The sequence below is a fragment of the Pholis gunnellus genome (assembly GCF_910591455.1).
Source record: "Pholis gunnellus genome assembly, chromosome: 11".
In the NCBI taxonomy this organism is placed as follows: Eukaryota; Metazoa; Chordata; class Actinopteri; order Perciformes; family Pholidae; genus Pholis; species Pholis gunnellus.
In genome coordinates this window covers 6,824,375-6,852,162 of record NC_136538.1, presented here as the reverse complement: position 1 = coordinate 6,852,162, position 27,788 = coordinate 6,824,375, and the positions used below count along the sequence as shown (strand labels likewise).

General features: G+C 44.6%; 1 protein-coding gene across 1 annotated transcript; it reads right to left on the bottom strand.

The window, feature by feature from the left end:
- Positions 1-808: 808 nt before the first annotated feature.
- On the bottom strand, positions 809-27,664 carry rmdn2 (regulator of microtubule dynamics 2). Its single transcript, XM_079169372.1, has 11 exons — positions 27,624-27,664; positions 25,896-26,344; positions 16,794-16,971; positions 16,594-16,696; positions 14,672-14,732; positions 7,316-7,391; positions 6,561-6,638; positions 4,996-5,094; positions 4,021-4,074; positions 3,818-3,898; positions 809-3,117 (listed from the first exon to the last, which is right to left on the bottom strand). The coding sequence occupies exons 2-11, from the start codon at positions 26,333-26,335 to the stop codon at positions 3,064-3,066; spliced, it is 1,224 nt and encodes a 407-aa protein (XP_079025498.1). The 5' UTR covers positions 26,336-26,344; positions 27,624-27,664; the 3' UTR covers positions 809-3,063.
- Between the last annotated feature and the right edge of the window lie 124 nt (positions 27,665-27,788).

Below are 27,788 nucleotides of genomic sequence, written 5' to 3'. Positions count from 1 at the left end.
CCAGAAAGCTAACAAGTGAATTTCCCAAAATATCAAACTCATGTTTGCAGTGTTGAGGGCCACAAAAACAAAAAAAACATTTTGCGTGCCTGAGACGAAGACAAAGTGTCATTAAAAAAGTCAAACTCAGGGGAAAGTGACCTTCTCTTTGGACATCACCAAAAACAACATGTGAAAGCTGCAGCCTCTGAACTCTTATGCAAAATCGAGTCCTTGTTTTTTTAGGCCAGCATGTACAGACATAAAGATCAGATGCAATCACTTACAAAGACATTTTACACGATGCCTGTGACTCAGTAGAAAACACGAATCCTGCAGCTGTTTCAACTGTGGCTTTTAAATGACGTGCACAGGAGGCTCATGAAATCAGTCAGGGAGAGGTGAAGTTTATACGACTGTATAAACAAACACCTGTGTTCATTTAGAGTGGATCCACCGTGATTAAAAAAATTAAAAAAAGAAGGCTGCAACATGACTAGACCGGTGGGCTGAATCTGATCCAGTAGCAGATTCCAAATTGCCCTGGCACAAAATATACAGTCTGGGGGAAAAGGGAAGGGATGCCAGAGAACTCCACAATCACTGGAAGTCATGCAGGAGCCTGCTTCTTACATTTTGACTTGTTTTTGGATTAACACCAAGGTAGTTTATGACCCCCCCCCCCCCCCAGCAAAAATCACTGCGCATTTTAATTATAAGTTAAAGATTACAAAGCATAGAGCGAGAGAGCACTCTTAATGAACTGCAATAAAACCAACAATCACACAAGCAAGCTCTTAAGCAAGCAACACACGTGACAAACCCGACGCCTCGTATTGCACAGATTTTATTACAGACTGTTGTACCATTAATCATTCAGCCTATGACATTGTACAGTATATTCTCTATGTAGTGTATGAGATTTGAGGAATAGTGTACGTGTAATGGCAGTTGAAGGAAATCAAATACATTCGTAGTGCCGGTAGAAAAATCTGTAAAGTGACAAATTAACTTTTTCTTTTTGTAATTTTCATTTCAATTCCCGTAAACCTTAACATACGTTAAACATGAATCACACTCTGAATCCATCTCTAAATGCGACCCCAACAAAAAAAAAAATGACGCCTCATGCTTTCACACAATAATGCACCTTTAAAATGCATCGCACTTATCACATTATCGACGGTACCATAATTAGGAATGCATGAGACGGTAATAAAGGGAAAGATTTAAAAGTTACATCCGTCAGATCGGGTCATATTGTTAGTTACCCGACCTGGAATGTGATCGTACATTACGCACCATCACATCGCGTCTGCATCGTCTGCTACAGTATTCCTAGAGAGCCATTGGTCCAACGTTTCTGTTACAGAGAGAAACACAGACGACAAAACCCAAAACTTGCCCTCCACTTTCTCAGTCAGTACTCCATTAACATGCTCACCAGTGAGGTCACTTATCAAACACCTTAATGTGATATGTGTTACGTGTTCTTCAGTGCGCTGATGAAGCATCTTTTGTCACTTTGTGGATGACACATTGTGGTCAGTGTGGACTTCACCAGGGTGTGTTTTTTTTTTTTTTTTACATCAATTGAAACCTGAGCAAAAACCTTAATGGAACCTTCAGCGGGATACTTAGCTGCTGTATACTGCATATGTAGAGTAATCGCAGCCTTCTATAAACATTAAACCATTTTTTTCTATTTTTCTAACTTGGCATACCAAGTTTGGGCGTTGCCACTTTGGATGGCCTCTCCACTTTCTCTGGCATTGGAAAAGTTCACAATGAAACAGATGGCTCGAGGTTACAGCGATTTAAAAAAACAATATAAGACCTATAATATACCTATAATGTGGAAAATCAAAAGGATTCAGGAAGTCCCGTCCCGTCCCCAACAGCAAGAGAAACCTCCCTGAAAGGTTGCAACAGGAACTGACTGAAAAAGGGGGAGTTTGTCCCAAAAAACACCTCTACAGATGCTGCACAACACCCCTTAGTATGAGTTACAAATAAGGTTCTGTATATATACTCTTTAAATTATCAATTACTTTCTATACATGAAACATCCAGGTGCAAATGGAAGTCACTCAGACTCCGATATATTCTCTTCTGAAAAGTCCCACAGAGAGTTCCAAGTTCCAAGTCAGTGAGGGTCGATGACGGGTCCGTATCAGACGGGTCCTGTAACAACATTAAACACCTACAGGGCTGTCTGAGACTGTACCTCGTCTTCATGCTGGATCGTTAACCCGCAGTCACACTGGAGCGACATTACTGTCACAGGAGCTGCACTGTAGCAGGCGGTAACTGAATAATGAATGTCCTCAATGGACAGATGCCAACAAAACAAAAGACGCCACGAATCACCAGTGGGTGCGTTAACTGCACGATTAAATGAGAGTCTGCATGTGGATGTGAGCCGGCGAGCACTGAAGCCGGTCTGAGCGAAGAGGGCGAGAGGTCGTCCCGTGGTCACCGCATTCCGAGACCGTTGTTTGGGGCGCGCCATTGTCTGGTGTGCTTTTGTTATTGGCGCTCGAATGTGTGATGGGAGACGCAACAAAAAACAGGATGGAACAGCGAGTCCTGTGGGTCAATTCACAAAAAGGCGACAGGTCTTTGTTGTCAAGGAAACTTGGTATCCTCGAGACCCGCTGGAGAGACTTTCGCTATTAGAGCAAAAGATCACATCGATAAAAAACACACACGATAACAATCACACTGAATTTAACTTCAACACATCATTTCATCACAAATCCCCCTCATAGACTTGAGTAGCAGAGGAAGTGAAAACGAATCATCTCACGGATTTGGTACAACCAGGTGTGAATCATTTGTTTTCCACCATTAAAGAAAAAACACAATTAGAACACAAATCAGATTTTAAAGTAGCTAGAACAGTTCTGATTGATGAGTTAGTGTCACAGTACACCTCCATCCACTCACAGAGTGAATTAACATGATGGCCTCTCAATATACCCTATATACACACACACACACACACACACACACACACACACACACACACACTAGCACTTGGAAAATACAGTTCCAAAAGAATGTGCTATGTGCATACTGTCGTCACACTCCAAGCGCTGGGCAGAGTACGTCCAGCTCCTTTTGTGCCTCTTCATCCTGAGGAGAAAAAACATTGTTCAAAATAAAATAAAACTAGAGCGGTGCCCTCAGCAGAGTGCAAAATCTCTGCCAGGTGTGTCTGCAAAACGACCACCGCCGCAATTAAACGAATACAACCCGCCACTGACCCTTCGCTAAGCCCCGCCCCACGCCCCGCCAAGTTGTCAGAGCTACAATGGACTGCATGAATATTGTGTCGATTTCAGAGAGAAGGACACAGAAGTGTCTACAATATGCGTTTGAAGGACATATCCAGGAGTTCAAACGGCAGTAAAAACAGGTGAGAAAGATGAAGATAGAAGTCTACAGATCACCTGGTGATGGAGACAGAAGACAACAACGCTGTTCCTGTAAAGCCCTGCTCGTCTTTACTCACGGTTACAATCATTAAAGCAGCGAGTGTATACCTTCAGTAGCTAGCGTAGCGTAGATGTGCTATCGCTAGTTAATAATAACAATAGCTGGCTACGCTATGATTGGCTGGTCTGCGATGGAAGGGCGTGGCTTAGTTAAGGGTTAATTGATTAGCCGTGGACGGACACAGAGATGCGCACACTCACACACGCGCACACACACATGACCCATCTCATTATCTACTGGTGTAGATGATAATAACCGTGTATTATCTTGCAGATGGAATAACCGTGTGAGACGGCTATGAATACAGCATTGCAATGGTAACAGCGATGAGGTCTACCTCTTTGGTCACAGTGTTCATTGAAGAAGCAGCTTCACACATCTCCCTCGCCTTGTCCTTCTGCCCCAGGTCTTTGTAGCACTGCCAGAGAACAGAAACACAAAACTGTCAATGCATTGTTGAGTCCCAGCAGGATCCCCACAGAACAGTGCACAGACGAGTCCCAAAACAAGACAACGGCGATGGAGGTTTCTGGTACTGACCTTAGCTAGAAACACATAGTTGTTTTTGGAATATCCTGGCTGGATCTCCTCAACCTGAATTAAGAAAAAAGGGTTTTATTCAGCTTTTAAAAAGACAGTTAATCTCTTCATAATGCACACGCAGGCACGGTCAACTGTCCTAACTGCATCATTACACTCCCCTCGACTCACTCGCTTGCCTCTCTCTCTCTCTCTCGCTCTCTCTCTCTCTCCCCTGCAGCTCCTGCACCCCAAACAGCTCTCCCACAGTTAGTCAAGTACAGATAACCACAGGTTAGAGGCCGGGGACCCGGGTGTAACCTTGCAGGATGTATTTGTTGAAGCTCAACAGCCTCACCGGAGGGTGAGATACGCAAGACATGAGGAAGAGGCACCAACAGGAATATTGGCCCGGAGCATTTCTCTACTACTACATAAACATTTGTAATGTGGGAATATAGATTTGCTCGATGAAAAGGTCAGAGTCAGTTCCCATTTTTGTATATATTTTTTTCTAGTTAACTGTATTAATATACCTGGCAATGGAAGCATTCCTAAAAAGAACGAAGTGCTCATCGGATCGTCAAACAGCTTCTGAAAGCCCCGCCCCCAAAACCTTATGAAAACAACGGAATTGAGCAACTACATCCGACAATTATTGTAACTGTCTGAAACCAAAAGTCACGCCCAGTGTTTTTTCAGGTGTGTGGAGGTGAGAAAAGGGGCAGGTTTTAAACTCTTAAGTACCTGCATTAAAGACACCATGATTACCTTTGAATGCGTGCCGTGTGTACTCGTTGCGTTTCACCCTCTCTATGACGGCGGGCTTTCCACACCACGTTTTTAATGAGAAGTGAAACAGCTATAAACACTTTTCACAATGTGAACGACACCTTGCAAAGACAGTGTGTGTATTTAAGCAGACTCACACCTTAAGGAGTCACACTTATGTTCAATAAAAAGGAGAATGATTGCAGAATGAAGTTTCTAATGTACCTTCAGAAAATTCTTCAGCGCATCTTCGACTGTTGCACTCGGAGGCTCTCCAAATAACGTGGCAGCGACTTTCCTCTCAATCCACGACAACTGAGCCACCTGCAAAATAGTGAGAACACCTCAAAGTCAAAAAGCAACTCTGCACATTAGCTTGTCGGTGACCGAACGGCAGGCTAAACAGCAGTGCATCACGGCCCTCTCTGGTTCCAAAGCTCTCTCTGTGGCTGGGTGCGGTAAGTAGTGTGCTTTGCGTTTGTAACGACACCCAACGGGGGATGTCACACTCGTACATCACTGAAGCAAGGCGGCAAGTGAAACCACTGGAGGTCAGGAACAACAAGATATTCAGAGGATGTCAAATGACTCTTTAAGACATCACTAATGAGCTGTTGTCAATATGTGTGGCCATCGACTTAAAACACTTTTTCACTGATGCAATTACAAAAAAACATCCAAAAAGGAATTCCCTCACATTTACAAAATACTACTTTTCAATTACATTCAAAATTCTACAGTCAAAATTTGTTGACATCTACGTTTAACTTTTCAAAACTTAAAGAGAGTTTCTCATCAGATCTTCTTTGGGCATATTACTGCTATCTATTGGGATTTAAATGTATTGTGGAGATTTTTACTCTTTGCCCATCAAACGTAGTTACATCTGCGAGCAGCCAACAGGGAACGACATGCAGAACTTTAACAGTCAAATGGAAACAAAGCTAATGGATTTTGTGGGTATTCGTTTCCATAAATCTCCAATCCGGTTTGGTAACAAATCATTTTTCTTAACTATTCCAGGCCAGAAGAGCACACACACACTTTCCCGTCTGCGACTTTTCCAGTGTTTCCATGACCACGGGTACTCTGTGCATGGGATACTTTCCGACTGACACTCTTCACAGAAGATGATAATGGCCAGGAGAAGTCTTGGTCAAACATGTAATGTTCCCGCCGCGCACCATTCATCAGAGCGACGTCTAATTGCAGGTGTAGCGTTGCTGCGGCGTCGTCACGGGACCCTTCAAACGGAGCCGCTGGCTGAACACAAACAGTAGGTCATTGTTGAACACGAACGCACCACAGACAGCCCGGAAAACTCAATCCCCGAAAACATCACCTCACTCCTCAGTGTAGGCGAGTGTTATATAATTGAAGTCAGAGCGATCGCTGCAACACCTTCCCTCCTTTTCAGGCAGTTAGTTTGACAACTTCAAATTCACATTTTCACAATGGTGATTGACGGACGAGACGCGATCGTCATAGAAACTAAACGCGTCGAAAAAACACGAGCCGAACAGAAACAGGATGAAAACGTCGCACTGGTACAATCTGACTTATAGCTAACAATGGCTGGTGTTAACCTTCCCGTCACGCTTTCTGAGAATATTGCAAAGGGAAAAAAACAAACCTCTGGGAAACCTAAACAGGGGAAACCGTGGGAGGGTTAGCAAAAGGGGGGGGGGGGCATGCAGACATGCCAGCCTCCATCAATTCACAGTTTGTGTATGTGCAGAGAGATGGGAGAGATATATGTGTTGCGCAGCGTGTCGGGAGGGGTCACATACAGCGTAGCACCAGCGGCCCAGCAGGTAGTAGGACATGGGGTCCTGCGGCTTCAGCTCGATGGCTTTATCCAGATGATCCTGGGAGGGGAAGGCACACACACACACACACACACACACACACACACACACACACACACACACACACACACACACACACACACACACACACACACAGACAGACACAGAGACAGGGGTGAAGATCTGCACTGTTGATTCATGACACGGCTGCCATTTCCACCGCCTTTTGTTCTGACCTGATCTGTCCTGCTTCACCAACCCACAAGTATTTCACAAACACCTCTCACACACACGATCTCGCACAGCGACCACACACTCCTGGCTGTCACACACCCTCTTCCTCTTTCCATTCTCCCTCTCTCTCATTCTTTTTTTGTTGTCATATCTTCCCTCTCCGGCGCTCCACGGCTCTCTATTTCACCTGTCAAGAGTTTACAGGTACACAGTGTTTTGGGGGAAGCCGCTGACAGAAGATAAAATGCTACGTGCCGTTGTTCCACACTCGGTCACGTCTTATGCAACCGAATGGCTGTGGGAGGGGCTTACTGGCTTAAGTGATACGAGTGGCCATGCCCCTCTCCTCGGAGTACATTGGGAGAAGCAATGTTCAACACAGAAATGAGAAACGTACGCGCAGAACAGTGCAAGAGTTTCACTAAGTAGTCACAACACGCTTGAGATTGTGCAGAGGGCCAGACACAACATACGACTGGAGTACAGGCTGTTTCAAGACTTACCTTAAAGATGTATCCGTTCTTTATCTTGTTCTGCACTGTGTCGTATTCTGCCATAATTCCACACATGATGGCATACCTGAGGAGGGACAACAAGTGTGTTGATCAGCTGTGTGTCGGGTGTGTACAGGTTATACTGCTCATTGTTTGAAAAATGAAGTTTGAACAGATTTTATGTCCCCGGATCCCAAAATGTGTCCTTCTGCAAGATAACAATGACCACCATGATTGGCAGTAAAATAGATCCTCTTTTTAAGAGCACAACTGAAAAAATCAGTGTGAGACACACACAGACAAGAACTTCAACCAAAGTGCTTGTTGGATGTTTGAACGGTGTCTGAAACCCCCGCTTCTTTGCGACGTGAGTGGACTTATTTCTGGACCTCTGGACCAAACTAATTTCCTCGTGTGGGATAAAAGTGTGAATCTGAACAAAACGATGGCGGACATATCAACATTAAAAACTCAAATACTCCCAGCTGGGTGTTTTTAGAAGAGAGTCTGGTGTTTTCAGCTGGGGAAAAATGCTTTGGTGGACACATTAGTTCAAAGAACTTTGTTACTCTTAGTCGATACTGTGCCTGTACGTTAATGGGAAACCTGAGATCCGACTGGAGGAATAGAACATGAATTCAAAGAATTACAATGATCGCAACCGGCACAGTTTTGGGTTGCCCAGTCCGGACCGACTACAGTACAGAAGTCAAGTGGTGAAGTTTTTGCATTTAGTGAGGAGGGCTGGAGAGAACTTCACTTTTCAGTCACACCACCTTTTCTCTGGGTCACTAACAATGAGGAACCAGAAGGACTGGAAAAAAACACCAACATTCAACCCTCTTCAGCGAGACTCCTCATTAGGGCAACATCAGCAGAGATAAGCCGCTTCACCTTACTCCTTCACACACTAATTAATACGCTGACTTGGACCAGTGGGCAGGTGGAGGGCAAACAAAGAGCGATCTCAGCTTCGGGATCTGTAAGTCAGCATGACGCTGTGGGTTTGGAGAGGAGAGGAGAGAGCTGATCAAAGTCTTTTCACCGCGAGGCTGCTTTAATCCTGCTGGTACTCTGTCAAACACCACCGAGCGACACGAATACCTTTTTCATATGAAGGACCGGCGTGTACAAAGGTCATCCGACAGTGTCGTCTGACGTGGCGGTGCTGATGGTAGTTGAAATCTTGCAACAGTGCGTGCGTGCGTGCACAGAGGTGTCTGACATCTGTGAATGGGTTCTTTTTTTTAACAGGGCATGATTTGGCGGCGGGCTACTGTTCTCCGTTGTAGCTCTCACTCTTTCTGTCTGTGATCAGCTTACAACACCAGGAAAATGAAAGAAAAAATGAAAATTGAAAATTGGTAATTACTAAATCAAGATAACGTTGGTACAATGATTTTTCTCATTCGCAAGTAAGAAAAACGGGGATTTGACTTCAGTTGACAAAGTTCCAACCACGGACTTATGAAAATGTACAAAAAGAAAAAAGAACGTAACTCAGGTAGTTGTAATTGGAGGGAAAACATCATGCAAACATTAATCTTTGTGCTAACCATCATCACTCTTATTTAATGTGGAAAATTAACAGTGATAAGACAAGTACTAACCGCATCACGTGCCCAGAATACTATTTGCAAAAGGAAGCACAAGCAGATGAATTAACAAAAAAAAAGATCGGTTTATTTTCTTACGGCAGCGCAGGGCGCGGCCAGGCTGCCACTGGTTGGCGCTGCATGAGTGGAGAGCTCCGCAGCATCACAGGAGCACAGATGCTATCTGTCTGCAGTTGTGCTGCCGAGCCTTCCAATGAAAACAGACTGCTGGATGTGAAAGCTTTGAGCAAATCCATCAACCGGTGACTCAGTATCTGCCGCGAGGAAACGGAGCCAGGACGGCAGCTGGTTTGCGCCTGGCCTCCACATTTTAATACGATTTTTCAGAGAGAGGTGGTTCCACAAGCCACGGATGGATATCATTTTAAAAAGGTGAGAAAACTAAAGCAACAGCGGCTCAAAAGTGTGAACAATTGGAGCTGGAGTATTGGATGAACATTTATCAAAAATACACTCAACAGGTAGGGGACCGTTTGCTTGATTAAACACGTTTTAGCCACGCTCGCTGTTAATAACTATTGGATGGATTGGCATTTCATCTAGCGCCGTCACCCGCACAAACTTTCACTTTGACCAATACTTTGGATTATGGCCAAATACTCGCAATGTTTACAGCTTTTAGTGTTGGTTTAACGGTGGCTAACAAAGGTTAGCGTGCTAACATGCTAAACTAAGATGCTGAACATGGTAAACTTAACCCACACATAAGCCTGACATAAACATATTGTCTTGTTAATACTTGTAGTAATCCAGCAAATATAGATGAAACAATTAGTCGAATAAATGATTCGTCAATCAACAGAAAATCAATTTCAGAATTTTGGGCTGGAAACATGCAATGTTCACACGTCACTTAGGAATGTAGGACATTTACTGGACACCGATGATTAAGCTGCAAGTGAAAAAGCTAATGAAAAAGAATCATTACTGACAGCCTTATGCAATACGCTGCTTTAATTATACGTAGATGAATACAAATCCTAACATATCCTTACTGACTAGTGAAAAAATAAGCCAACAAGCCGATAATACAAGTCAATATTACACTACGGCGCTACGCTGATGTGATTACATGCAATAAATCTTGCATCGTGCTACGAGTTGAGGAGAGCGACCAGAGCAGCATACCAGAGGGGAACGGTAATCAGAATTGAGATCCAGCATCGCCCAGGTGAGGGCTGTGGGAGAGATTGCTCAACATCCAGGCTACCACAAGACATATTTCTGCTTCCCTTTGATTGGCTAGCTCTCACAGTAATCAGCATGTAGCAATTCTGGCAGTGTTTGCTGAGAAATATGCGTACCGGAGCGTGCCAATGGCAGACCTGCTCATAATTGCGACGGCATTTGATAATGTTGGCTCATCTCGGCACCTGGTTTTCACCCTGTGGAGTTGGACTGGGGGGGGGGGGGGGGGGGGGTTCTCAGGTTTTTCCTTTGTGATTGTTGTCAAAAGTTACTCCTCGGCCCGCGCTTCTGTGTTCTATATGAATAATATCCACAAATGCACCATGCGGGAGGTCGAATTTGGTCTTATGCAACACCTATTGTCATTGTGTGAAACAGCACCAGGCCTTCAAGGCGAGAGGCGGAGAGAAGTGAGCGTATAAGAAGTGTGGAGGTGTAGAGAGGTGCGCCTAGCCTCAGGAGCCAACCTGCTGTTGTTTATACTTTCCTGTCTTCACCGAGGTGAAATACTATATCTCCACCCGTCCAGAAAAGGGAAATATCAAGAGAAGGAGGAAAGGTGGGCGGCAGCAAAACATGACGGGAACAGAACACTTAATTGCGCAAGGTTGGCCCGCGTTTGTACCGCGGCTCAGTGAAATCCCCGACTCTACCGGGCGAAAACAAAAGGGCCTAAGTGTCAGCTGCTCGGGCGGAAACAGCAGATTGATTTCAGCCTTCAAATCCAAACATAGAGATTCAAGACGGAGAGGACCAGGCAGGACTCCGGGCTAAAACTCGTACAGCAACAGGAGCAGGACCTCCAGGGAGTCAAGGACAGCCTGTGTGTAGACGCACCGGGGGCCCACGACAGGATGAGCCGATAGTGTTTTTCTTTGCATGGGAGGTGGGATTTGTAAATTGGCCAAGTGTTCTCACGGCGATGAACCGGAGCACAGCGAGGTCCAAAAGTTCACGGGCACACAGGGTTTCCACGGCTACTGGGAGCGCAACGCTGCCATGGTGACACTAACGGCGGCCGTGGCAAACAAAGGCACGTGTTTGAAATTAAAGTCGTCTTTGTGGAGGTCAAAGTGACCCCTGTCCTCCCCTGCCAACAGCCCCCCCCCCCCCCCCCCCCCCGCCCCCTTCGGACTGGCACTGCCACAGGCTCCCTGCTTAATCCGCGGGCCTTTGTACCCTCAGAGAGGCCCTATAGCCAGGGATTTACATGGGCCGAATTCACACGGTGGGATCATTGCAATCACATCGTCAGCCCGCCGAGATTATACAAATAGGCTTCACACTCACTGTCACGAAAGCACCCCATGTAACCCCACGCAAGCACACCGCACGCTCTCTTTTAGAAAGTGGTTTGTTAGGAAGCTCTACGGCCGACACGACGGCTACAGTTTACTGGATTTTGCCTTTTGAAGCATGAAAAATGAAATGAAAAATGAGGAGGTGACAAGTTGAGGAGAGCCGTGGAGATGCTGACAGCGTGTCGCTCGTTGACTGCCTCGATACACGTCCAACTTCAAAAGAGTCCTCGTCCACCTCTCCTGGGAAAGAGGCGCAGAGATTTGGTGCATGACAGATTGGGAAAGTATGCGTAATCTCTCGTGAAGTGATGACCGTCATACGGACATCACGCTCATTCATCACTTCAGCTCTTCAAACGGCCGGTTGCACAGGCTGTTTTAGACTGCGTGAGGTTCGCAAATGTGCCGCGCTTGTGGCTGCACATCAACATTGAGTTATTTAGCGTAACCCCTGGTTCTATGATAACAATCGGAGATCATTCACCATCGACTTGGTGCTATACAAATAAAAACAAACTCATAGTTCAATATATAACATGTTGTGAATGTGAACAGGGCAAATTCTGATAATATATCAGTTGATATTGTTGTTTTCACATTGGTCTATTGTAGAACAGTGTGTAACATTTAAGGGATTTAATTGGCAGAAATTGAATATAATATGCATAACTATGTTTTCATTGGTGTATAGTGACCTGAAACTAACAATCATTACGTTTTTGTCCGCTTAGAAAAAGTGAGGTGAAGTGAGGATTATTACCGCCACTCGATGCCACTAAATCTCACACACTGTTCCTTTAACACTGCGTTTGAGGAGACGGTGCTAGCAAAGTAAGAAGGTACAGTTAGCCAGTAATTAGCCGGGGTATGACTCATACACTCGGGCTTCCACGCCCTAGTTTGACCCCAATCATTACTATCCAACTCTCTCAACAATGCCCAACACACATTTGGAACCATTGCTCCTAGCCACAGTTGATTCACAAACCTCAAACCTTTGCTAGCAAAACAAGCTAGCAAGCGCATCAACTGCAACTGACCCAAACATGCTAACCAAGTGAACATTATCCAACCCTTTAAAACAAGTTGGGAATAAGTCAATGTTATGCAATGGCATCCGGCCTGTATGTGCTACCATGTGACCTGACTTGGGGGGGCAACATAACAGAGAGCAGCTGACTCAAAAGACTCTCATCCATAAACTACCGTTTGAACGTTAACATTATCCTGAACATAACACACAGGTTGTACCAGCATATTTACTAATCTCTGTGACTTGCCCTGCAAGTTACAAATACAACAGGTTTGTTGAGACTGTCCTCCTAACCCTGCCTGCTAAGCCGTCACTCAGAGATCTCTGATGTGTAAGTAGTTTCGGTGGCAGAGCGGGAACTGACTGGCAGAGCATCTAAACATCACCTGTCAAATTGTGACAAGCTGGGCGGCATTCAGGAAAACAGGTGACACGTTTTCTCACGGCATCGGCGCACTAAGTAAACAGTTACCTCAGACGTAAACTTCCTTGCAACACCGCCTGGCACCGTCCCCAGTCCTCTGCCTCCTCCCCTTCCCGGAGCGCGGCTTTACCTACTTTGCCCTGTCCGTTCAATTTGGACCGCGTTTCTGCTCGGTTTAAGAACCTTACAAATTCCATTAGTGGATATAGGATTAAGCATTAAGCTTTTTCAAAGCTGTTGCTCTTAATTAACTAAACAAACTCAGCCTGCTATTCCCCTTGACGTCTCGAGTGCTGCGGTATGTGCATGAGCTAATGCTAATCATTCCCTAACGAACAGAGTAAACAGGGCGGCTGGCTCCAAGCGGGCGGTCTGGGCCGGTTTTCCACGGGAGAACTTCACACGCGTGTCTGCAGAAAGTAACTGCATGATCTCCCTTACACAGGGAATGTAATGGTAACAAATGCACACACTGGGGAAACTATTACTGTTATATAAGCAATCAAACGCAGCACACTGTTTGCTGTGTGGACTTCCTGAATGCTCAGGGCTCGATGTTGAACACGAGTAAAGCAAAGCAGAGTAAAAAGGGCTTTGTATCGGTTCACTGCAGCTGCATTAGAAGTCTACTTTTGCAGTTGTTTTGAAGCCTTTGCAGTTGCAAACTGATCTCGGAGCTGCATCTGGTGCAATCTTCATCTCTCTACTCCAGCCGTGGACTCCGTGTCTAATCAGCAGTCAAGTTTTGACATGAGCGCTGTTTCAGATGAGGAATGCACCACTGGGGCCTGCACAAATACAGATGGGATGCATGCCACCAGGCCCACTCTTCACAACTAATTAAAAAGCAGGGGGATTTTTCCCCCGCTGCTTCACAGAGCAACTGGGGAGGTACACAAGGGTGGAAGAGGTTCTCCCGATTTCTTTTGTCTGAAAATCACCTACGGCGGCGAAAATCCCCTCGACTTAATATCCACTCAGAGAGAGAATTCGCCATTTTTTTTAAATGTCCACTAGCATCAGCCAGATGCAGAAAATGTGTCTTTTAAGTATTTTTTTTTATTTCTGTGGGACAAGTCAGACATTGAACCACAGAAACAAGAAGACAGAACATGAAATGCAGACAAATGTATTGAGCTGGTCACAAATACACAATGCTTCAGCGCCAAACGATCAACAGCAAGACCCCCGGCACTAAATATGCACCGCTGTAAATATGTACAGAAGACCATTCATCACATCAATCCAGTGTAACCGGCAGTCTAACATGACTGCATGACTGCAAAGCGTGCAGCGATGCTCTGCCACGATTTAATTCTTTCATTTGACTACACTTTTCTTTGCATATTCTGGTCCGTTTTGGTTTGGTCCAAAAGTTAAACGGACACAATTCAAACTTGATTCACTCCGGCTCCCCCCCCCCCCCGTGTGTTTTCTGCGACGTTCCTCTGGATTCATTCAGGTCAAATTTGCTAGAATTGCTCAAAGAAATGCCTGAGTGAACATCCACTCAAATGCTGAGGAACGGCTGCTCGAGGCCCGACACGTCACTCAAAAGCACAGCGCCTCTCGTCTGGGGAAAGTACCTGTGTCTACGCTTTCATTCTGTCTCATGGCGTTTTACTGAAACAGTTTAACTGGATTAGAACGCAACCACGGGCGATTCACAAAAACATGGGGCTCAATGACGGCGAGTCACATGCCATCAAAGTGTATCTTCAAGCAACCGTGACTGATTTGCTTTTGACATTTTTGCAGTTTCAGCTTTTGAATGTGGAAAGGAAGGAAACGAGGCAAACCTACCACTGATGGCTTTCAGCACACGTAGGGTTCAGGCTCACCGCCTCCTCGCCAACCTTCTTCCCTAAGAGCAAAAGGAAAGACGGACAATAGATAATGATGCTCCACTGGAACACAAACTCAACACACTCGATTCACCAAGGACGTTCTCACACCACACAACGAGAGAGCGTGGATTAGTGAAGACGAACAACAGGATATTCATAGGTAATGAAACATCACAGGGCACTGCGTTAAAGAATACAAACACGAGTGACATGAAATGCAATCCAAGGAGAGCGCTAAGTTGTAAATCCTTCATCACTCAGTGGAAAGCGTCTCATTCCAGCTGCACTAATATCAGAACGAATGTCAAATATGATGCCCTGTTGCTTTAAATAGCCCCGTTTCGGCGAGCACCTGGCCGGCTCTGATTAGAGGCACATTGATGAGGAAGGATTACAGAGAAACAGGTCAGTCCAGTCAGCAGAATCACAAAACAGCCTCTGTTTGAGATAATAGAAGAAAAAGCATTATGGAGTACGTTACAAAGCACGGGAAGTCCTTGTAAACTGCTTTAAAGGGGCCTGTGGGAGATCAGCGAGAAAAATGTTTTGTCCTCAGGAAGATGACTTTAAGACTGTTAGGTGTCCTCTTTGTCGAGTGCATAGTCCATTTACAGTGTGTGGAATACACACTTTGTAAAGTAATTTCCTGCTGATGGGTCAAGGTGGATTATATGTCACATTGTTTGAGATGGCTCTAAAAAAAACTTCAGTCCATGCAGGACTTTACGAGATCCATCTTTAACCTTGTAAGATGAATGTTTGGTAAATTGTAGTGGTAAAAAAAAAAAAAAAAACTAGTACTTCAATACATTGAAAAAGAATAGGATAGGAAGTGGTTGCCACCAGGGTAAAGATGGCATCATGAAATGTCAATTTTGCAACGTTGGTTTTGAGAGAATGTATGAAGTATCAAGTCCTTGTTGACTTGTGTGTGCGTGTGTATGTGCGTGCATGCGTAAGTATGTATGCATGCATGCATTGCATAAATGTATGGATTTAGATCTTGCATACGTCTGTATCTCCAGTTCTGACGAGTGAAGCCATGGCAAAAGTGTCTTAAAAGTTTGTGACAGGTCGCTGCCGCCGCCAGGCAAAAAAGGCAAGATGGCGACGGCCAAATCGCCGAACTTGAGGCTTCAAAACTGCAGCCCACAAACCAATGGGTGACACCACGATGACTACGTCCACTTCTTATAAACAGCCTAGTCTGCATCTGTGTGCTGTATTCATTCCGGTTTATGTTATGTTATCTAAGTTGTATTATTTTAGAACTGTATGTGTGTATATGTTCTTTTTCTGTCAAAACGAACTGACATTGAGATTTTGGTCCTAAACTTTCAGATTTTTGATGCGGCCTGCTGAAGCTCAACAGTAATTCTGCCGTCAGTGGAACATTGTTTTTGATCGACAAACAATGATTTCACTGTTTCTCTATTAATCTGAAACAGCCCAAAATCATACAGTGTAAAGAGGCCTTTAAAATGCTCAATCTTCAATTAATGCACAGTGCTCTTTCCACCACAACAGCCAGAGATTCCACTTCATTAAAAGGACATAAATTGGATAAATAACCATGACGTAGTTTTTGTATGTAGTATGACATATTAGCACCAATGTGTGCTTTCCTACTAACATGGATGTTAATCCTATCTGGTCCATGTTCATTGTAAGTTGCCAAACATTGTTTTTCTGACGTCATTGTGGGTCAACAACTCAAACTAAAGTAACTGAGGCCACTGCAGGAATACAGACTTGCATGATACTGACATTTGGGGTTTGGTCAGAATAACAGCGGTGGTCATGACGCTATAGCATCTCACATCCAGAGTAGGGTGCGTGGCAAATGAGGTATAACACAACCAAGGTTTAGTAGATTACCAGTTTCCGCATGGGTCTTCTTCTCCTCCAGAGTGCAGCTGATGTCGTGAACATCACAGTAAGCCCGGATCAGCCGCCAAAGAAAGGTTGAGTTCTGTCCGAACTACAGAAGTGTATCAAAGTGTTAGGACACACTGTTCCGTATTGATTGAGCTACAGGATCACATGTGTCAATCGAATGTACGCAGGAGTCAACATACCTCCTCTCTCTGCTCCAGAAGGAGGGCGAGAATTTCCCTTTTGTCCGATTCGGTGGCCTGACGCATGCCGTCGATCCTCTCGAGGAGGACACATAACCGGTCTGCAGGTTGTTCTTCCTCCCCCTGCTCCGCATCGCTTGGCTCTTCTTCCTCGGAGTCCGTCAGCGCGGTCATATACCTGAAAGCACAAACAATCACAGAAACGTGTACCTTCAGTTTGCTGTCAGCGTATACAATTCAACTTTACTGAGGTGGAATTGAAAGGCGAACTGAACAAGTGGTTCCAGACACCAGGCCAGACCGTCTCCGTCCTGCAAGATCAGCAAGTCGTGCCTCAGGAAGCGTCAATAAAAAGTCGAAATGTTAGCTCAATCCAAAGCCATGTTCAACTTGTGAGGTGGAATGAAAACACCTCGGCTGAAGAGCTTTTTCATATCCATCAAAAATCTTAACGAGCTTTTTTTACAAGCCGTTTTCTGCCAGGTGCTGATTTATAAAAGGATCAATCTTCGCTGCCTGTATACACATAAACGGCGGGCGGGTTTGTTTACATAAGTGGGTCACCTAATTGTTTAGAAGTTCTAGCTGTTAAGAAACTCTTGACGTCTTAAAGTGGATACCTAAAGGCTTTTTCACAAAAAAAAACTAAAAACCAAAAACACAGGGAGACTTGTTTGTCGGGGTGAGGCACGCAACACTTGCATTAGATGTTTTATGGTGCCTTTTCAACTCCTGTAAGCGTGTACAAACACCCTGAGCTAACACTTAAGAAGCAGCAGTATAAAGAGCTATATTAAAAAGGTACAGGGAAAAATGAAAGACAAAATATGAAAAGCCTCCATTAAGTGTTGGCAGCGGCCGCATGTGCGTCATTGGTGGTTAAGGGAAGTATTTTGGGCTGCGAGCCATGGTTCTGGAGGGATGTGTCAGAGCGGGCCACAGACAGAACCAACAGGTGCCCCGAGGCCGCTTCCTGGCTCCGCCCCCCCACAACTCACACCTTCAAACCCGAGTGCCGCGATTACAGTAGTAACGTGAGGGCATTTGGGCTGAAGAGATTCTTTTCTTCTCAGTCGAGAAAGGAGCTGTCAAGAACAACGCGCCACGTCCGACAAAGTCAACAACACAGAGATGAGCCCGCAACGGTACGCTGAGACCAAAGAATCCCGTCCTGTTTTACAGTGATAATATGTCAGGGTGGTGTTGTTTGAATAGAAATAAATCGGTTTTAAAGCTTATATGTTAAATAGTCTTATATAAACAATGGATCAAATGACTTGTTCACTCTGCCCCCAAGAGGCCAAAACATTGTAGACCGTATACAAGAAGTGGGCGTAGTCATCGTGCCGTTTTGAGTATATCTCGGAATACACGCGGCACCATCTTGGCTTTTTTTTGCAACCGATAAACGGACGTTACCGTATTTGGAATGCGGAGGAGTGGCATAGAGACATAATTCTAGTCAATGAACATCACGCTGTATTGAAGAAGACGGAAGGAGTCGCCACCTGCTGGCCAGTAGAGAGAACGCACGTTTTAAGACACTTCCCCATCGGCTTCCCTCGGCAGAACCCGGAGGTTGCCGCCTGGTTTAACGTGAGCCTATTACACTTTCGCTGAACAGCACTGTGGTCACAAGTGATCGCTACAAGACGATGGCTAAAGATACAACGTAGCGTAACAGCAGCACAAGTTGCCTCACGGTTGCGTACCTCCGGCCAACCAGTCACGTTGCAGTTTACATCCACGTCTGTCCAAAATGTCATCACTTCCTCACGAGACATTTGTGTAAAACTGTCAAATTTAGCATACGACTTCTTGAGTTATGGCCAAATTGTACAACGATTGTACTTCACATCCAGAAACTAGACTTTACAGTGGCTTCACTTTAATCTCTATTTGTGTTTATACCGTCATTTTGAAATAGTGTGCTAAGCCGTTCTACAATCCCCATCTCTGCACTAACCCCTGAGTAAACCCTAAAAACCTGCAGGCAAGGCTCAAACCATGTATTGGCCAACACACCCAAGCTTAAAAAAAAGAAAAAATCTGAATGTGTGTGCTTCCGTGTTTACTCTGACTGTTGCGGTCTTTCTTTTTTGTCTGCCCGCTCCGTATCAAAGAGCACTGCCTTGCAACAGACAGGCCCGGTGTTTATCTGCAGCGAGGTAAGTCACATTATTGGACTTGTGTCATTCATTCATTCATTTCCTAATTCATTCATCCTTTTGTCCTTGTATTCATTCAGCAGTTCGGTTTGCCAGCCTCCCTGCAGTTATTTACTCAGTGGAGCTGGAGAGACAGGCGGCTGAGTGTTCAGCGCATTCCTGTCACGCCATTCCACGGCTCATGAATCACTTGAGTTGAAAGAAAAAGAAGCTACGGATCTATTTGCATTACTTTGTGTGTGCTGATGTAGTGTGTATACGTTTGTGCAGGAAACATTATTGCCCTTGCAATGTTACTAGCAGTCTAAATATTGTCTTTAGCATTTCAACACCGACTAAGTACATAATATCCCAACAGGCCTTTCTGTGACTCACACGTGAAAAGAAATGTCATTTTATACCTGGCAGATTCAGTTTGGAAGGGCAGAAATAAACTGTTGTGCCAAAAACAGTATGATATATTGACGATAGAAAGAACTGCAACATTTGGTTTTGTATTCAGCGAGCCGTGCTGTGTAACACCCTTGGTAAAGTGAAAGCCTGGAAAGCTTTAACCTTCATATTTCAACAGGCTGTGTGCTCACTCGGGGAGGTCGGCCACTCAGCATACAGACCCAAAGGGGCACTGACGGGATCTCTCACTGGAGCTTAGCAAAGGCGGTCTCCGCGGTTACGCAGTTCAAAACAAACCCGAGTTACCATCCCAACGTCGCCGGGCCTCGGAACACGCAGTCCAGCTTATTGAGCCTGTGTAGCACTGGTGACAGGACCAATGAAAGCCTGCTCTGCAAAGTGGGCTGACTGACTGGAGAGAGAGACCCCCCCCCCCCCCCCCCACACACACACACACACACACACACACACACACACACACACACACACACACACACACACACACACACACACACACACACACACACACACACACACACACACACTTTTCAGTTGTTAACTCCTAAATTATCACTGACCTAGCTGAGAGCATCAGTGGCTTTCTAATGCCCTCCTCTGATGTGGTAAGTCGGGGGAAAAACCGTCATTAATTTGTCACAGACACATGATGACAATGCAAAAATTGAATGTAGTAATTATTCTCGCGTGTTCATGCCATGACGTTGCTTCAATTGTAATGGGCGACCATAAATAGCACTTCAGTTTAGATGTTGCAACACATGGTTCCTAAAATAGCAAGAGGAAGAAACAAATGTTTTTTTTAAAGCATGCAACCGTATACAAATGACAATTGGCTTGTCACTTCGCCAAAAGGCAGACAGGCAAGAAATAGATCTGAACTGGAGGCAGGATGACACCTTGAATGAACCTCAGGGAATAAGTAAGAAACAAAAGCCGAAAATGAAAGAAAAAGAGACTTGCTTGATGAGGGTGACCTAAAGAAAAGTCCTCTAATAATGTCAAAAATATATATTATAATAATAGATAATAATAATAATGAAGTTGAGGGCAAGAAAACCAAAATGACTAGAAAGGTCCACGCACTGCAGTATCTGCAACGACCAATGCTGTAATGTTTGATTAAATGAATACAAACCACAAATGTCAGCCATGTTTTTCACGCAATAGATACTCTCATTCAAATCTATGCAGCTGCGGCTTCTACCAGCTGGTGAGGAGGAGAGCAGAGTCAGCAGTCTGTGATGCTACGAAACTTTTTCATTTTTCAAAAAGTGTGAATCACTGCAATCACGAGAGGTCCTTGAGCATTCGGTCATAAATGATCCCAAAAAAAAAAAAAAAAAAAAAAAAGGCTGATGGGTCCAGTAGTATGCGAGATTAGCCGTGGACAGACAGATGCACACACACGCACACACACACACACACACACACACACACACACACACACACACACACACACACACACACACACACACACACACACACACACACACACACACACACACACACACACACACACACACACACACACACACACACGACCGAACACATAATCTCCACCCAGGCTCACAGCTGGAGACAATGAGCTAACAGATGCTAACAGATGCTAAAACCCTCTGAAAGGAACTGCAGAGTCGGACGATAATTCTCTGTGGGTCCATCACTTAGACTGATGGATATTCAGAGAGCAACATTTAATTGTTCCCAAAAAGGTACAAAAAGGAGCCTTTTGCAGTCGAGGTTGTGGGATGACAGAAAAGCCAGCGTTGGCCATTAAAGTGCGGTATCTTCATCACACTTTCTATCTATTTGTACACAAATCACACACTGTGTGGGTGGTCAGAGTGAGAGTCGACAAAGACGGGTCAGAGACAGGTCAGAGACAGCGGGACCGGTGACACGTCAGACAGCTTAACGTGTGCACGGCATATACATTGTGTGCAATTCAAAATAAGTGTTTGTTTGGCTAAAAGCCTTTTATTGAAGCATGAACCTGAGGATCTAGACGTGAATGTCTCGGATGCGGACAGCTGCGGAGCGGCACGTACCATCGCGTTCACTGGGAAGTTCGACTAAAGCTTTTAATCACAAAGCAGACAATGAGCTCCCTTTTCTCTTTCTAAACATTTCTGCGCCAGTTGATCAGGCTTGCCCATCACTAAACAAAACTCCTGCTCAGATCTGCTTAAATCAACAACCATCCAACATCATAAATGCTATTTTTTGGGGGGGGAAAGGAAGAAAAAGAAGTGGTAATGTCCTTGAGCTACAGCGACATGATGTGAATAACCTCAGTGGGAACTATTCAAGAAATTACAAGTTCCTACAAGACACTTTTCGACGAGGCCTCTGACAGCTTGGCACACCGACGGGGTGATTGATGGGTCTCCTCTCTGAGGAAGCCGCCGTGACACACGAGGAGCGAACCGAATAAACAGCTGGAACTTTTCAACCCCTTCGTTCGGCGTGTTTCCCCGTTTTTGCGCTATAATTTGGACATTATGTCACACTAATTGTTCCGAGCATTACGCTGACAGAAGGCTGGAGCTGCGCCGCTTTATCAGACGATTTGGTAACACCGGTCACACTTTAAACACATCTCTGCTAACACACAGGACAGCTGATTTATATATATTAAAAAAAAAAAATGTTCAACACAAATGTCGGGAAAACCATTAAGCTTATAAAAGCAATCATCTCCAGGAGAGTATAAGCACAAGCCTACGCCTATTCATGACTTGGATTTGCTGAAGGCCCTGTTCATACTTGCACTAATGCCCCCTGTTGGAAATCTGCTGCCCCACTAAAGGCATCATTTACAGTTGAGAAAGTTGAGTAAACTCTGCCGTTTAAGACACGTTTTACTATTTTATAATTATTAGAACTGACCAGCATACAGCTCAAGTTTTTGAGGCGGCAATGTGTTCAACCGAGATGTTTGCAGACTCAACATTTTTGCACCGAGCGATTAATGCGCTAATCTTCAAATGTATTCTTCAGGCTTTAGATTTCAACAAACATGCAATAACTATTACACAACTCTTAGCATCACTGCTCTAATGGGGATATCGTGTGGAGATGCTATTCTCCAAAGACTTTCAAGCCGACGGGGGGGAGGGGGGGGGGGGGGGCTACACATTCCCTAAGGGGCTGGAATTTCTTCGCCACACCATACCCAGTAACCACGCCGCACGCTCTGCTCGTACAAATAACAGAGCGGCAGGACAGGCTCTTCAATTACGGGAGCAGTGTGCGTGATGTGATTTCTTTTTAAAGGCGGAATAACCCCGGCTGTAATTAAAGAGCATTTGATGTGGCCGACGGCTGCCACTCAAAACCTGCGAACCACATCTGCTGGAGGGTAGTCTTTACACTTCCACCTGCTCCCCCAGCCAATGAGGCGGGCGATGGTAACACAAGTAGAGGTAGGCTGACCTGAGGTGTTTATCCGTCATGAAAGGAGACTCATACGATACGGTGTTATTACCCGCGTATGAGCCGTCTCGCTTCCTATGTCTACAAACGTACGGACCAGCAATGCTTTTAGGGCGTTATTAGTCCTTTTAATGCCATTTTTTTTGGCCCTACGTCACACATTTTGCCAAGAAAATAGTGCCAAAAAAAAAGTGTGTATCTGTTTTTTTCTTCTTTTTACAAGCACTGTAGAGACACTCTTAAGATGACACAGACGGTAAAACACAACACTCATTAATGATCCCGGGTGCACTGGATGTTCGGTTGGCCTGACTTTATGTTGTTACAGTTGTAAAGGTAATTGATTAATCATTGCGAGGACAGTAACGGTGACGGGGAGGAGCCGCACAGGTCTGACCTGAGGCTCACTGTGCACACCTAAAATCTGTGTGGTTAGGGTGTAAAAGCAGCTGAGTGTCAGAACGTCTTCTTGGCACTTCACATGCCTTACTTCCTACACCGACGCAGCAAAGGTCAAATCAAGTTGAGTACTCGAGTGACGGCCGCGATGTCCAACCAAATCCTGGTCCCGCCGCATCCAAACAACCCGGTGTGTTCAGTCGTGTCCAATAAAAAGTCAGCCTGACAGCCCGAAAACGTTAAAGCACAGGCGTAATCACCGCCATTTACCTGTTGGTGTTTTATGAGATCGTGAGATTCGAAAGAAACACATCTGTTGTTTATGTTATCTGTGGATGGCACAAGTTCAAGGCATTTGGGCGTGGATGGAGGTGGATGACTGGGCATGTAGTGAATGATTAGTCTGCTATTCTCTGCGTGCACCTGAGGCGAATGTACATACTGTCAGGACTATAATTTAGCACATAGAGCGAGCAGAGTTAGCCTGGTGAACTCGGAGGGCCACGAGATTGTGGATTCACACACTGATGGCCGGACGAGGCTGTTAAAGTAAAGAAACAACCTGAAATCACTTCACACTTTGCCACCTGTTGAGATAGTTATCTGCTGCTTATCTATCCTGTGTTTATCTACTGGAATCATTTACATTAAGAAATGAAGGCTGAAGTCGATGCTGATAATTCTCAGAAAAAATAAAAGGATTATTGATAGAGATGCATACAGCTTTTGTGATCATAACAAAGACAGTTATTGAAAGCTTTTCTGACAACCCCTTAGACCAACATCTGCTCAGCTGTCGCACTGTGCCCACTCATGAGCAGCAGCTAAGAACTGTAAACAGTGGAGTCTGCTGGACAAACTATGTATTGATGACACTGATTCGGAGTTGTTACGTGCACAGTTTCTTCTCGGGATGCACCGGTCTGGCTTTTTCAGTCCCGATACCGCCACCATACCGAACCCTGGGCGTTGGGTATCGGCCGATACCTTTGGTAAATGAATAAGCTGTAAGCCTCACTGTGCAGAAGTGACAGGATCATTCTCTTATGTGTAAGGCGGCATTACGATTGACCTAAACATTGCTTTCCTAACTTCATAAAACTAAAGGCAACAAATAAATACATCGACATTAATGTACTGAATTGTTATCTATTATTAAAGTCATTAATGGAACACCAGCAACTTAAACAGGAATTAAAATTGTGCAAATATTTGAAATGCAGCAACAAATGTATCAAAACTTCACAGATTCTCTTTATTTCTAAATGTATATATATATATATATACACATATATATATATATATATATATATATATATATATACACATATATATATTTATTCTATATACTTTTACTTTCATTTATGTAAAGCACACTGAGTTGCCTCCGTGTATGAAACGTGCTATACAAATAAACATGCTCGTCTTTTCCTTATCTGGGTGATGCGATCAAATGTCACTCAATGAGTTTCCATTCATAAACAGGTGGAGCAACACGGACGCATCATCCTCGTCTTACTGGTGACGGTAGTGACGATCGCGTGTCAAGTAATCCAGGAAGTTTTCCGTGAAGCTCGTATCCAGGTTTGTATCGTTTTAGACCAACGACGTGATCGATGACGTCTGAAGCCGAAACACGTTGAGAAATGATTTGGTCGATAATTGAATCATGATATTTAAATACTGGCAGGAGTGGCAATGTCAGTGTTCTAAAACTGTAAAGGGTTAATGTACGCGCATTTGATGCATTACTCACAAGATAAATAGCCTGCTGGCAGAAAATACAGCGGCCTATATCACAGATCACAAGGTAGAGATCATGAAGGAGTGTTGCCTTAATATATACGATATGTACCATCATTTATCTGCCTGTTTTATACGCCGCCAGGTGGATTTGTGAGCACATGAAGCCTTGAGAAATGAATCCTTTTACTCTCAAATTTGTTGTAAAGCTTTAATGCTTCATGAAGCTTCATCCTGCCAACACCGCTCTCTCTCTGTTGCTGTTGTAGCTGACCAGGAACCCTTAGAACCCTTAGAACCCTTTTTTATTGCCAATGTTGCCGCACGTTGTGTTAACCTCAGCACCTGTTGCTAACGCCATACGGCTAAAAGTTTCCGAACTTTGGTTCCACATTACCTGTACCAGCTCCGACACACAGAAAGACCTCAATGCAGATGCATTATGGAGTCCCTAACAGCCGTAGAGGGTGCATGTAAAATCAGGGGGAAAAATGTATATTCATCTACAACAATGTGATTTGTGTACAAATAGAAAGAAAGTGTGATGAAGATACCGCATTTTGAGCACAGGGTGCTCTGGCAAATTAATGAGTCATGGGAGCAACGATCCAAAGTACTGGCTGTGATCAAAGGTCCAAGTCTGCCGTGTGATAGCAATATTTGATTTAGGGGTCAGAGTGTGCGAGTGTGTTTAGCTTAAAAATATTTTGTGTTATTACTTTGTGTGAGCGTCTGAATCCTGTAAACTTGAAGGTAGACTTTAAAGTCTTACGTCTGTGTCATTGTGAGGGGGTTGCAGTTATGACTGTTGGGCGTCAACTTAATGAAAACACATCACTGACGTAGAACATGTTGCAGCAAAGGTGAGTTTGGACAATTTGAAAGAATCTGATGGGAGCGTGGCGAGTTACGCGAGGACACATTTTTGAGAAAAAGTACTCACCCTCCCTCACTCTCTGCTTCCTCTGAGCTCCGCCCACTGGCTCTGGCCCCAGCGATGGTGCCTGCAGCCCTTTTCCTCCGCGTCGGCGTGCTCCTGTGGAGAGGGCTGGCTCGGCGCGCCTCGGCGCGTCCCCTCAGCTCCTCCCTGACCTGGTCCTGCAGCGTCGGCAGAGCACTCTTCAACGACTTCATCTCCTCCTTTAGCTCGGACACGCACTTGATCAGGGCCTCGAGGCGCTCCAGCACCTCAGCCTGACCCCCCCAGGGCAGACCTGGGCCGTCCACCACCGTGAGGCCGGAGCCCGGTGCATTAGTGTGGTTGAGGTTGCACCGCGGCCACGAGCCTCTTCGCCTCGACTTGAAGCCCTGGTAGAACACCACAGCCAAACCGATGCCAGCCAACGCTCCCAGAACCAGCACTTTGCCGTCTGCCTGGGCCATCCTGCAGGCCTGCGGAGAACGGACAGAAATAACAAGGAAGGAACATGTGGGACTCAGGTTACTTTGGCAATTGATAAACAAATTATTTAGTCTACAAAATGCCAGAAAATAGTGAAAAAATTCCCCAAAATGATGCCTTTAAATTACCTTTTTTGAACAACAGTCAAACAATTTAGCATCTAATGTTAATACTTAACTCTGTATCAACTGATAATCAGTTCTATAAAGGTAATATTTGATTTACAAGCTAGCCAGTCAGAGTATGTGTTCATTTTGACATTCTGCGTTATTATGGTGCTGTTGTAATGATATAATATAATCAGATGAGAAATGACAACAGTAAAAAATGAACACTGAAACTATTTTTTAAATGTAACTTGTAGTAAACTGATACATTTGTACTAATTAAAATGAGCAGAGAGTGACCTTCCACTTTTAACCCAGTAACACAATGTACTCTCGGTGGCTGACAAAGTTACAGACCTCCCTGTTTTCAGACACTTAGGTTACAAACAGGTTATTACATGAGGACGAGTCTGTCGACTCAGTGGGAAGCACAAGGACACAACAACGTGTGGCTTCTCCAAAAATGAAAACATTGTGTCTTTATCTAAGTTAGGACATCATTCTCCCTGTGTGTCCTCGTAATGTGCCTCCTGTCATTTACCCTGCCTCGAAGCAAAAACATAAAGTACTTGGAGTTTAACCTAAACTATGAACTGTTACTAAACCTCACCAACTAGTTTGGTTGCCTAAATCTTGGGAGATTCCTGGCAGAAAGCCCTGAAGGCTAACTTCATGCAAACCCTATGGTGAAGGAAGGCTTAAGCAAGTTCATAAACGAGAGATAAGAGAACGACTAACTGTCTGAAAACAGACCACAACACCAACTAACTAAAGTTAGCTTATATAATTGGATCAACATACTAATCACACAGCGAGGGTGTTAGCCAAAAGTCAGATAGTGACAGCAGCTCTATAAAGCCAGACCACAGTTGAGAAGTTCTGACTGTCGGGGGTCTCAGGCATGCGTCATGCTTATTAACTTCATAATGTCATTATGTCATTACGCGTTAATATGTTAATTCGCTGTCATTGACGAAAGTATTGCTGCTAGCTAAAAGTCGCCAAACGTTGTGCTAACACTCGGGAAAAAAAGTTACTCGCGGAGGTTAAACGGTTTAAACGCATTATATGCTGAGTTTCAGCAATACAGTATCACAACAAGACGTTACGTAAACATTTTCTTTCTAAAATACCACAAAATAGACCATTTTAGAGCCCTTACTGCACAGGTAAGAGTGGAGGCACCTCTGTTGGCTTGAAAGCTTACTGGTGTAACCGTCAAAACATTCCGTGTGTGCTCATGCGCCACAATGAAGCGTTCCGGGCTTCGTGGGGACCCTCACAATGAAAATTACTTACGTCTTATTATAAGTTTGGCGCAAATAAA